The sequence below is a fragment of the Telopea speciosissima genome, chromosome 6, assembly GCF_018873765.1.
Source record: "Telopea speciosissima isolate NSW1024214 ecotype Mountain lineage chromosome 6, Tspe_v1, whole genome shotgun sequence".
Classification (NCBI taxonomy): domain Eukaryota; kingdom Viridiplantae; phylum Streptophyta; class Magnoliopsida; order Proteales; family Proteaceae; genus Telopea; species Telopea speciosissima.
Window position 1 is genome coordinate 2,524,086 of NC_057921.1, and position 12,527 is coordinate 2,536,612.

At 40.1% G+C, this 12,527-nt stretch overlaps 1 protein-coding gene across 2 annotated transcripts in view; it reads left to right on the plus strand.

Annotated features, from left to right (window-relative positions):
- The first annotated feature begins 497 nt into the window (after window positions 1-497).
- Window positions 498-12,527, plus strand: part of LOC122666313 (P-loop guanosine triphosphatase YjiA-like) — an 82,359-nt gene continuing 70,329 nt past the window's right edge. The window contains exons 1-6 of one of the 2 annotated variants that reach the window (XM_043862512.1): window positions 498-839; window positions 1,170-1,235; window positions 5,242-5,422; window positions 7,901-8,097; window positions 8,233-8,283; window positions 8,373-8,464. In XM_043862512.1, the coding sequence (XP_043718447.1) occupies window positions 534-839; window positions 1,170-1,235; window positions 5,242-5,422; window positions 7,901-8,097; window positions 8,233-8,283; window positions 8,373-8,464 (893 nt within the window). In that variant the 5' untranslated portion in view covers window positions 498-533. The remainder of the gene's footprint in view (window positions 840-1,169; window positions 1,236-5,241; window positions 5,423-7,900; window positions 8,098-8,232; window positions 8,284-8,372; window positions 8,465-12,527) is intronic. The other variant, XM_043862513.1, reaches the window with a different exon arrangement.

Consider the following 12,527-nt stretch of genomic DNA (forward strand, 5'->3'; position numbering starts at 1 on the left):
TTGTTCAAGTTGGGAATAATATGAATCGGTTGAGAGTGTCAAATAGTTGATTTGGCTTTGATTTTGCAGAATAAATTGAAGGGAGGAGGTAAGGGCGGGGTTGCAGAGTTGGGGAGGGGGTGGAGCGAGGTCGGAAAGCAAGGGAGGAGAGTAGTGAGTGAGAGACAATACCACTGGAGAGTTGGAGAGAGGGAGAGGGAGAGGGAGAAGAGAAAATGAAAATACCAAAATGACCTTACCTACTAAAGGATGTAAATGATGTGGGTAAGGGTATAAATAAGATGTTACAAAAATCCATTGTAACCGCCTTGGTTACAAATAGCTTTACCCTTTTCGTAATGATGTTTTAATTAAGTAGGGTTGAGATGAACCTTCGAGAATTATGGATTATTGGATAATTTTGCAGTTTTGAGTTTTGACAAAACGACCTTCAAGACCCCATTCTATGGTTTAAGACGTCTAACTCTGTGTCCTATTCTCCTCTGTTTCGCCCCTGCAACTTCATTGACAATCTTTCTTCTGCGATATTGATCATGGCAACGAAGTTATTGGTGTCAAAAGCGGCAGCTAAAACCCGTAATCAGATCCTGAGACCCTGTCTATTTGATTCTTCATCAACTACACGTTCTTCCATTGCTGAAGGTCTCAGAAGGATTCATTCATTTGTTGCACAACGATTTCATTCTCGTAATCGGGACGCGCTTCATCAATACTATTCAAGGGGAATGGTTACAGTCTCAGGTCCTAGGTATGATACCGCCGCAGTCATTTCGACTGAATCGGACGTCGATACTCGGGTTCCTACCACTGTAATCACTGGTTTCCTCGGCTCTGGAAAGGTCAGGTTTCGAACAATTTCCCATCCGTAATGACTGTTTCAATTGTTTGTTTCTAGCTAATGTTAGGCTTGGATAATTTTAATTTATTTATGAACTAAGAAAGTTACGGGATGGGGCGAAGTGAATACTGTAAATTCTGTCATTCGAGCTTATGCTATGGCCTTTGCCCTTTGGTGGATGTTGCTCTCCGAAGCATTCAATGGTGTAGGTGTCATTTACCGGAAGTCAATTTGTTTATGTCTTACTTGTTTCAGTGCCTAGTGCTTGCACCATTTTGATTAATTCTTTCTTATATTTTTCAGTTCAATTAACTTGGACAATCTACTGCAGACTACTCTGCTGAACCACATTCTAAATTCTCAACATGGCAGACGGATTGCAGTGATCGAGAATGAGGTATGCTACATTCTGGTTGTGGGTTCTTAACATTCAAAACGACATATGCCAATCTCTGGTAGATATGCAGAATAAAGGAGACAAACAGAGATTAAACTAACCTCCCTTAGGACTGAACAAAACCGTCATGCTGTCCAATGCAAGTTAAGCTATTTCTTTATCTGCTGCCTGTGAGTGGAGTGTTTGCTGCAGACTCTTCAAGATCAATGAGAAAGTTTTCTAGCTTCCGGAGATGTCTCTGGGAGGATAGATAAGATGGAGTTACACCTTACCCTTATCCAAAGCTAGGACCAACTCTTATACTACTCATGTTGTAATCATTATCCCACTCTTTCCATCATGGAAATGAAATAATTCTTGCGTACCCAGTGCACGAGGCTCCCGCCACTGCGGGGTTTGGGGAGGGTCATAATGTACTTATGGTAATGTGGCAATTAGGGCTACATCAACTCACATTCTCCCACTTGGTCAATGCATTACGGTGAATTCCATCTCAACATTATGTGATAATTAGGGCTACATCATCCAAAATTCTCCCACTTTTCCATAATGAACTCTGATGTGGTAGATCTCAACTTTTTAGAATCAACCCAACGGTGAATTCTAAATCAACCTTGTGGCCAATCTTTGCCCAAACTTTACTTCCCTTTTGTTCTTATGGGTGTTTGTCATTTCAAAACTTTAATTGCACAAGCCAAAATAAATAACTGAAAACCTAAAATTGTTTCATGATGAACGCTCATGTGGTAAATCTTAATTTTTTAAAATCAACCCCATAGTCAATTATGAATCAACCTTATGGCCAATTCTTGGTCCAAACTTTATTTCCCTGTTGTCCTTATGGGCGTCTTTCATTTAAAAAATTTATTTGTGCAAGCCAAAATAAATGACAAAAAACTTAAATTCATAATACATCAACTATAATTGCAATATCCTTGATAAAGTGTTAGATAGATGATGATTTATAGTCTTATATGACCTGCATGATCCACAAATACCTTTGGTGGAAGCCTTTTTTTGAAAGGGTTGGCAATCATTTCTTCAGTACCAATGTGTTCGATCAATACTCGATCATCCCAACAATTCTTTTTAATAGCAAAATACTTTATTGCTATATGTCTACATCGACTCACAAATACTTTAAATAATGGGGCCAAATTTTCAAAGCAAACACTACTGCTGCCAACTCAAGATCATGGGTGGGGTAGTTTTTCTCATAATCCTTTAGTTGCCTTGAGGCATAAGCAACCACCTTACCATTCTTTATCAGTACACAACTAAGTCCCAGTCTCGATGCATCATTGTACATTGTCATTCCTCCAGTTATGGACGGAAGAGTAAAAACTGATGCTATGATCAACTTTTGCTTCAATTCTTAGAAGCTCTTCTCGCATTCTTCAGGCCACACAAATTTAATGTCCTTCCATGTCAAACGGGTTTCCAGAGCTGATGCATGCGAGAAATTCTCAATGAACCTTTGGTAGTATCTGGCCAATCCTAGGAAACTACGGATTTCTCCCACATTCTTCGGTGCTTCCCATTCTACTACTGCCTTCACCTTGCCTAGATCCACTTCAATCCCTTTCTCAGTGACTACATGTTCCAAGAATGCCACTTGAGAAAGGCAGAACTCACACTTTCTGAATTGGCGTATAGCTTCTTCTCTCTCAATCTTTGCAGACTGCAGTGCCAGTCAAAGGTGCTCGACATGTTCTTCTCCTTTCTTGGAGTAGATCATGATGTCATCAATAAATACAATGACAAACTTGTCTAACACATCCTGAAGTACCCGGTTCATCAATTCTGCAAGGCATAAACGCTTCTGGTGAGTTGGTCAATCCAAAGGACATGACCAAGAACTCGTAATGTCCATATAGAGATCTAAAGGCCGTCTTGCTTATGTCGCTCTCCTTGATCTTGAGTTGATGGTAACCTGATCCCAAGTCGATCTTGGAGAATATCCATGCACCTTGGATCGAACAAATCATCTATCCTTGGCAGTGGATACCGGTTTTTGATGGTTAACTTATTAAGCTCCCGGTAATCTATGCACATACGCATATTACCGTCGCAAGGGTTGTTGCCCATGGCCATGCGCCGTATAGCTTGTATGGTTGAATTACATTGGATCTGCAACAATAAAAAAAAAAATAGAACAAAATTAATATTTTTTTATTAATTTTTAGGGTTTCGAGGAAGAAGATGGGTGGAGGGATTCTCTCTTCACCCACATTCTTTATTTTTCCCTAAATTGGGTTATAATAATGTTTGTGGCTCCAAAACTTGAGATTATTTCCTCTGAGCCATCATTACCAGCGGCAGTGTTAGCATTAGTGGGATTGACTATAAGGTTATGCTTATGTGAAGCCACTAACTGGGATTTTTAAATATGTTCGACACATTTAGATGTGTCGGTCCTAGATCCTTTTAGTTTCATCAAAACTTTTGATGGATTCACTTGTTGGTGTATTTCCTGTACATGACTGAAAATTTAATTTTGGAACTTGAAACTCTATGTTTTTCTTTTGAACATTGGTTTTCCCTAATATGGCCTTATAATTGGGAAATTGAATTCCTTATTGACGATGGAACAGCCACTTGCCTTTTGGATCACTGGCACTCCCTTGAGCCACTCAGTTGGTGACAGATGCTGTTATAGCTTAGGCTACGACAAGCTGGCCATGGTTTCGGACATTCGTCACTACGGTTTGGCCTCTTTGTCTTCTCTCTTCTCCTTGCTAGCTGTTTGGGATGCTTTGTGGGCAATTAAGAGAAGACCTAGAGGGAGTGGTGATCTTGTTGTTTTGACTACTTTCCCCTTGGGCCAATTTTGCCCCAAGTCCGCTTGGGACCTCATTTGTGCTCAAGATCTTGTGATTCCTTGGTGCAAAATTGTTTGGTTCAAGGGTTACATTCCCCCACCACAGATTCACTGTCTACCGGGCCTGTACTCACTTCCTCCCAATGCAGTCTTTCCTCATTCAGAGACAGATTTCGGCCGCTGCCTCTGCTGGAATTCCCCAGAAGATGTGGACCACCTCTTTTTCGCTTGCCGTTTCTCCTCTGTTTGCAAAGGGCTGCTCATCAAATGTTGGCCTGAGATGAGACGAATCTTTCCCTTTGATAGAGAAATCAATTTAGAGGATATAAATTTGTCGGTAAATCCAGCTGTGATGCAGTGGGTAAGCTAGCCTTTGGCACCACAATTCACCATATTTGGATGGAGCATAACCTCAAGAGATGGACTTTTAATTCCAGAACCTTCCAGCAGATTTGGGACACCATCTCTTTCAACTTTAGAAGAAAGTTGTCCTTGGTCTCCTCCCTGTGCATCGATTCTCAAGGAACAAGCTTATTGTTGATTCCTAGGGTCTTGGGCTTGGCTTTGCTTTGTGTTGTTTCTTTCTTCCTTCCCTGCCTTTTATGGGGAGGTCTTGTATTCTTTCTTCTTACGTAATATAATTTCTATCCCCCCACCCGAAAAAAAAAAATGGGAACTAGAGTGATCAGACTCGAACTGAATTCGTGCAGATCCTAAAACTAATTCAACTCAAGAAATTTTTTTTTTGAGGGGGGGGGGGAGTCAGTTAGCAGCCTTTGTTGGAGGTATAAGCCATCATCTTCTGAACTGTTGCAAATAAATTATTTTTCTGGAATTTATCAAATTGAATGTTAACTATGGCCTCTTAACATATAAATATAAACGAAAAAATTTTTGTATTGAAATATTTTAGCAATAAACGAAAAAAATTACAATAAAAACAAAATAGAAATGTATAATTTTGTATATATTGAAATTGTGAAATATTTTTAACATTAAATGAAAAAAATTACATGAAAAACAAAAGGGCAAGAAATGACCAGATACATTATTATAATTGGATTCTTTTACTATTATGATTTAATTTCAACAATTTTATTCTTTGGTTGAGTTGGTTGTGATTATTGAAATAAGTACCTTCTTCTTCTTGTGAAAGTCTATTTGATTATTTGTACTTCATTGCAGTTTGGGGAGGTGGATATTGATGGTTCGTTAATTGCAAGCCATTCCTCTGTATCTGAGGACATTGTCATGGTTAACAATGGTTGTCTGTGCTGTACTGTGAGGGGGGATTTAGTTAAAATGCTTTTGAAGTTGGCTAAGGAAAAGCTAGAGAAGTTTGACCATATTGTTATAGAAACAACAGGTATAGTTCTTTTGAAAAGCTAGAATCTTGTAGTCATTGTATAAATGGTCATTGAGATCTTATTCTTTAGACTTAAAATGAGATTCATTGTGGCCAGAAGCATGATATGGAGGGAACCAAGTTTTCCACTTAAAGTTGTCCTTGGTTTTATGACCTATGACCCATATGTTTCATCTGTAATGCTTTACTAACGTAGAGTGGCATTAGCTGAAAGCCTGAAGTTTTGAAACTCCAGAACTCCCACTATATGATTAATTTAGTTGCAGCAAAGCTCTATTGATGATGTTGGCTTGGACTGATAACCAGCCAATCCATTACCCAATAAAAAAGGCCACTCCATTGATATGTTTAAATTTGTGACCAGAACTCTGGTAAAGGTGAGTGTTATCATCAATGTTATGATGTCATTTCTGTTTGTGATTGTTTTTTTTTTGGCTCTCTTTTTGGACCTTTCCCAACTTTTGGAAGTGTAGATTTCTAGTGTGGTGTCCTACGGGTAATTAGATTTATCTCAAATCTGTTTGCGCCATAGTTGTCATGGCGTCGCCATGGCGTCCTGGCGCTGGGAGAGGTGGCATATCGAGCTACGCCATGGTGGATGTAAATATATCGTTTGATATGGCTTCCATGGCGTCGCCATGGACACCATACCACGATATGTTGGCATATCGGTCGATATTTGTACATATGAAAGTTAGATTTAAATTTATTTTTTTTAAACCATTTAATAGCTTAGATGCTTTTTTATTAATGTCTATTGGAGGTGTAACTTAAAAGTATACACCTGCAATACACATTATCAATTTATCATGAAGTTTAAAAATAATAAACATATTACCCTAATAATTTGGGGGAAATAGAAATCGCAAAAGGCTAAACGCCTAAACAGTTCGAGACTTCAAGGTTCTCCTCAGAGAGTCGAGACGGAGGAAGTGAGGAAGAGTTCGTGAGAGTTGAGACGAGATTCCGGCAAGCTTCCTGCAACTCTCGGCAGCAGTTCTTCACTCCTTCGAAGTTACGAACATCTCCAGCAACCTCCAGGACTCCATTCCGGTAAGTTTTTATTATTTTGTAATTTGTATTTTTGTTTAATTTGGTTCTTCTTCCTCCTCCCAGTCCTCTGCAACTCGATTTTTGAGTTCAGTTCTTCTCCTCCCAGCAGTCCTCTTCTTCTTCTAATCTTAACTTCTTCTTCTTCAGTTCTTCTCCTCCCAGCCAGTAGTAGTAGTATCGTTTTTTTTTTTTTCCTTCTTGTCTTGCACAGCCACACATACGCGATTACACACGAGAGACGAGGGAGAGAGTTGAGAGACGAGAAGGGGGGGGTAGTAGTCCTCTCGGTTTTTTTATTTTTATTTTTTTCTCTTTTCTTCTTCGCAAGTCGCAACTACTTGTACAGTGGGAGATAGTCGAGAGAGAGGGGGGCCTCTTGGTTTTTTTTTTTCTCTTTTTTTTTTCTTCTGCGCAGCCTCTTTGTTCAGTCTCTGTGAACAAGGACGCAGGGAGATAGTCGAGACTCGAGAGACAGAGGAGAGCCTCTTGGTTTTTTTTCTTTTTTTTTTCTTCTTCGCAACTGCTTGTACAGGGAGATAGTCAAGAGACGGGGGGAGGGATTTATTCCAATTACAGCCACGATGCTCTTTTTTTTCTTTTTCTTCTTCTTGCCTTGCGATTGCGAGGCTTGCTTACAGACAGAGACCTCTCGGTGTTTTTTTCTCCCTTTTTCTTCTTGTTGCCTTGCACTTGCAGCCTTGCAAGCTTGCACACAACCTCTCGGTTTTGAGCTTTTCTGCTTCTTGCCTTGCAGTTGCAGGCTTCCACATAGACAGAGAATGAGAGAAGGTGTTTTATTTTTTTCTTCTTCTTGCCCTGCACACAACAGCAGCACATATTCAACTCCAGTAGTCCATAATTCAGTTTTTTTTTTCCCCCCCTTCAACTTAATGTTATAGCAGAAAAACCAGTACTTTGATAGTTTGATTTTGTGTTTTAGTTCAGCCTAAAAACTAGTTTAATTGTTATTTTTGTTTTGTGACTTTTGTAGTCTCTTTCATAGTTGAACTAATGGATAGGTTATCTATATTTTCAATTTTTCATACTTTCATATACACTAATGGATATTAGTTACACTTTCATGAATTAAACCATAGTGGCATAGTATATTAGTAGTAGTGTAGTACACTTTCATGTTGATTTTTGATGTTATAGGACATATATTATAGCATACTCAATGACATTAAAAATAGAGAAAATAAAAAACTAAACATGGTTGACATGCTCGCCATGGCAACGCCATGGCGGGCGACATGTCGATATATCGACGTGACACCCTTCCACCGACTTGGATCGCCGTGACGCCGTGACAACTATGGTTTGCGCCTTTTCCAGAAACAGAATATATTGACCTGAAAGTTTGCATCTTGCACTGGAATTTGGAAGCATGCCTATTGAAGTCATTATTTGATGTTCCTTTTGCAGGTCTTGCAAAGCCAGCTCCTGTTATTGAAACATTCTGTACTGATGAATTGGTTTCACAATACGTCAAACTTGATGGAGTTGTTACTTTGGTTGATTGTAAGCATGCCATGCAGCATTTGAATGAAGTAAAACCAAGATTTGTAGTTAATGAGGCATTAGAGCAAGTTGCTTATGCTGATCGGATCATTTTGAACAAGGTTAGCCTGTACTGGGAATATGCTTTCCACTGCTACTTTGAATCATCTGTATGCTGTTAGGGACATTCCTTCTGTGCCAAATTTTGGGCAGTCTGGGATGTAATTTTTGAATCATCACTTCAATTGTTCTGGCAGATAGATTTGGTTAGTGAGGCTGACTTGCAGGCGCTGACAAAGAGAATTAAGGTAGGGGCTTAACTTGTACAAGGTGTCACTGCTTTTTTGACCATGCTACTGCTATTTGCTCCTGATGTTTCTTGATTCAACTTTATCAGCATATCAATGGAATGGCACGAATTAATAAAGCTGCTTTTGGAGCTGTTGATGTTGACTTCGTTCTTGGAGTCGGAGGATATGATCTTAATAGGTCATTAATCACTGATCTCAAACCAATGGTCTTTCTTTCCAGACGTCGTTGTTCTGTCACCTAGCAAACAATATTTGGATTTAGAATTTTTGGTGTTAAGACCAACAATCTTTATTCTGTGGTTATATGGGTTATTACTATTATTAGTTGTTAGTTAAGTAGATTGGTATTTTTGTAACTACGTTAGAGGTTTAGATATTGTTGAATTCCGTGAATACTGGCTTGAGTCAGAGAGATTACAGCCATTCTTTATTTATAATATGATAGCGAACATTCTGGAATAGGTGCAAGGACATTATTACCCCTAGGACAATTTTACTTTTGAACTCATATTACAACACTCCCCCTCAAGTTGGTGCATACATGATAAACATGCCCAACTTGCTAATTACAGAACAAAACAACTTACTACTAATCTCTTTGGTAAGAATATCAGCCAGCTGCTCACAAGACTAGATAAATGGAATACAAATTACTCCTTGCTCCAATTTTTCCTTGATAAAATGCAAGTCAATCTCAACATTTTTGGCATGTTGGACCGGGTTATGGGCAATACTGATCGCTGATTTGCTGTTACAGTAGAATCGCATAGGAAGATCAACACCTAAACCCAAATCTTGAAGAAGACCCTTGAGCCAGAGAAGTTCACATACACCTTGTGCCATAGCCCTAAACTCAGCTTCAGCACTAGATCGAGCAACCACTGCTTGTTTCTTGCTTTTCCACTTAGTTAAATTTCCTCCAACAAAGGTGCAATATCCAAATGTTGACTTTTTATCATCAGGGCTACCTGCCCAATCTGCATTAGTGTAGTCTTTATCCGGAGATGACTATGTGGAGAATACAAGACTCCTTTTCCTGGAGATGACTTTAGGTACCTCAATATCCTATCTGCTGCCTCCAAGTGAGAGGAGTGAGGGTCATGCATGGATTGACTCATGACACTCACAGCAAATGCAATGTTTGGTTGGGTATGGGAGAGATATATCAAACGACCTACTGATCTCTGATAACTACCCTTATCCGCAGGGTCACCTTCCTTGCTCTTCAAGTGTGTGTTGGGCTCAAGAGGAGTATCTGTCGGTTTACAATCAAGCATCCCTGTATCACTCAACAAGTCAAGAGTATATTTTCTCTGAGAAAGAGGTATGCCCTTGGCTGAATAGGCAACCTCAATCCCCAAGAAATACCGTAACCTTCCCAAATCTTTGACTTCAAATTCGGTGCCCATATAAGTCTTCAACTTCTGAATTTCTTGTGCATCACTTCCCGTGATTACTATGTCACCTACATAAAGGATCAAAAGTGTGACATGCTGTCTCACCCTTCTAACAAACAATGTGTGATCAGCATTGCTTTGTTTATAACCGTTTGCAACCATGGCTTTATGGAAGCTACCAAACCAAGCCCTTGGTGACTGCTTTAGGCCATATAAGGCCTTCTTCAACTTGCATACCTTTCCCTGAGTCTCTAGAGTAGCAAAACCAAGAGTTATTTCCATGCAAACATCCTCTTCCAATTCTCCATGCAAGAAGGCATTCTTCACATCAAGTTGTTGGAGATCCCAACCTTGATTCGTAGCATAAGAAATGATGACTTGCTGTATTCATCTTTGTCTCAGGAGCAAAGGTCTCTTGATAGTCGATTCCTTGGGTTTGGGTGAACCTTTTGCAACTAATCTCGCTTTATATCTCTCTACTGAACCATTTGATTTGTGCTTTACAATAAAGACCCATTTGCAGCTAACAAGTTTCTTTCCTGGTGGAGGAATCACCAAATCCCGGGTTTGATTTTTCTCAAGGGCATGCATTTCTTTATTTGTTGTGTCTTTTCACTTCTATTCGGCTATTGCTTCCTGCTAATTGTTAGGGATAGTAACAAAGGACAATGAAGACACAAAGGCATGGAATGAAGGAGTTAGAGAATTGTATGACACAAAATTGGGAATTGGGTGTTGTGTACAACTTCGCTTTGGTTTCCGAATAGCAATGGGTAAATCAGGACTAGGATCAGGAGGAAGCTTACTAGGGAGATGACTTGGAGTAGGTACTGATTGTGTAGGAGCAGTGGTGGTGGTCTCTTTGTGCCAAGTTTCATGAGGAGGAAAATTCGTTCCACGAGAGTTAAGTCTTCAAGTCTTTCAATTCTCTGTCCTCCAATTCAATAGAAACATCCTTTATAGTAGGCACATTAACATCCAGAGGAGCAACCAGCGGGACCTCTTCATCACCTAGAATCTCCCCCTGGAGAGGTACCGGTGGTGTAAAGTAGGCTTTAGATTCCCGAAAGACCACATCCATGGTTACAAACATTTTCCTAGTAGGAGGATGATGGCATTTGTACCCCTTCTGGGTAGCCGAGTAGCCAAAAAAAACACACCGAAATCCTTGGGGGTCGAACTTCCCGTGAACATAGTGATTTCGGGCAAACACCACACAACCAAATACTTTGGGAGGCACAACAAACATTAGGATCCCAACAGAATTTCCAAAGGGCAACGGCCTCCTAAGACTCTGGAAGGAAGCCGATTTATAAGAAGTGTCTGTAAGTACCGCATCGCCCCAGAAACGAGTAGGAATAGCCATAGCAAACATGAGATAGCGAGCTACCTCCGGATTTTTATCTGCTCCATTATTGACATGCTCCATTTTGCTCCATTACACCCTTAGATTGTCGACACATGGCATATTAAAATCCTACGGTCAGATTTGGAGATGACGTTCACTCACCCAACCCTAATCTAACCCGAGCTACCCATTCTCTCTCCTCTCTCACTCCTCCCTCCCTCTCTCTCTGCTGTGACTCTCCAAAAACGACGAGCAGCTCCGGCGGAAACTCTCCCGAGGGCTCTCATTTTTTTTTTTCTGTATTGTCTTGTTGAAATTTCTTTGTGTGCGCTTGCTTCTATACCTATGAATACTTTCTTTCCTCTCTTCTGGGCTATACCTTCCTACTTGGAAGTTGGTTTTCCTCCGTGATTGTGCTATATACAGCTAACAAGTTGGAAGAAAATCCATGATTCAAGTGTGTTCGTGTGATTCTCTAAAAGACCCAATTAAAGAAAATAAACCATTAGAGCCCAATATATAACATAAATACAGGAAAGAAGGCAAAGAAAGAAAGCAGGGACGGGTGGTTGTTCTAACATGTAAATCGCCTGTGTTGCAGACTGTCCGCATGGGCACGTTGCAGTTAGTGTTCTCAGGTGGAACCACAACTTGATTTGGGAAATTTGGGACTCCATTAAAGTACTGATGCGATGATGGTACGAAAAAACCGGGTCTTTGGTCGAGAGATTGGCTGCTGAAGCTCCTCTGAAACATTCCAGTTGGGTCCTTACGAAGAAGAGAAGATTCAAGATTCACATAACAACCTTCTGACATCAACCCAAGTGTGTCCATATCCAAAGCAGGCAAACATGTGAGCCCATCAGCAGAATTGAGTTCGGTAGGTTGAGATTGAGCCTGGGTTGTTGGCTCAAGCAACAAGTAACTCAATTTTTGGCTAGGTGGAGAACAAGAGAAGAGATTAACCGAGAGCATAGTTCAGTTTTGAGAATTGATGAAAGCCGTTTGGTTGGCCATCAGAGAAACCATGGAGGATTTTAGTGGGCAGTGATGACGGATCAGTGAGAAAGGCAAAAGAGGGAAGTTGACATTGGAGGAGACGGTATCAGAGGTAGGGTGTCGAAAGAAAGAGCCATCTAAGAGAAAAAGATCGTATGACATTGAAAAACAAAGACGAAGAGATGACTGAAATAAAAAGCAGAAAAGAAGAGTAAGAGAAAGATAGAAAGGAGAGGTTTGATTTTATTTGCGCTGTGTTCTTTGATGGAAATACCTGAACAGATAAGAGAGAGAGAGAGAGAATAATGGGCAAATGACTTATTTATTGAGGCCTCTGCAACAGTAAGACTTGGGAGGAAGAAGAAGACAAAGCAAAGTGGCAACTTCAGGGCTGCTCCCAATTTCTCTAATCAGTCTCTTAAAACTCTTAAAGGGCTGTCTCAGATTTTTATCAAAAGGGCTCTTGTTTTATTCCGTTCGCGTTTCTTTCTCCCAAA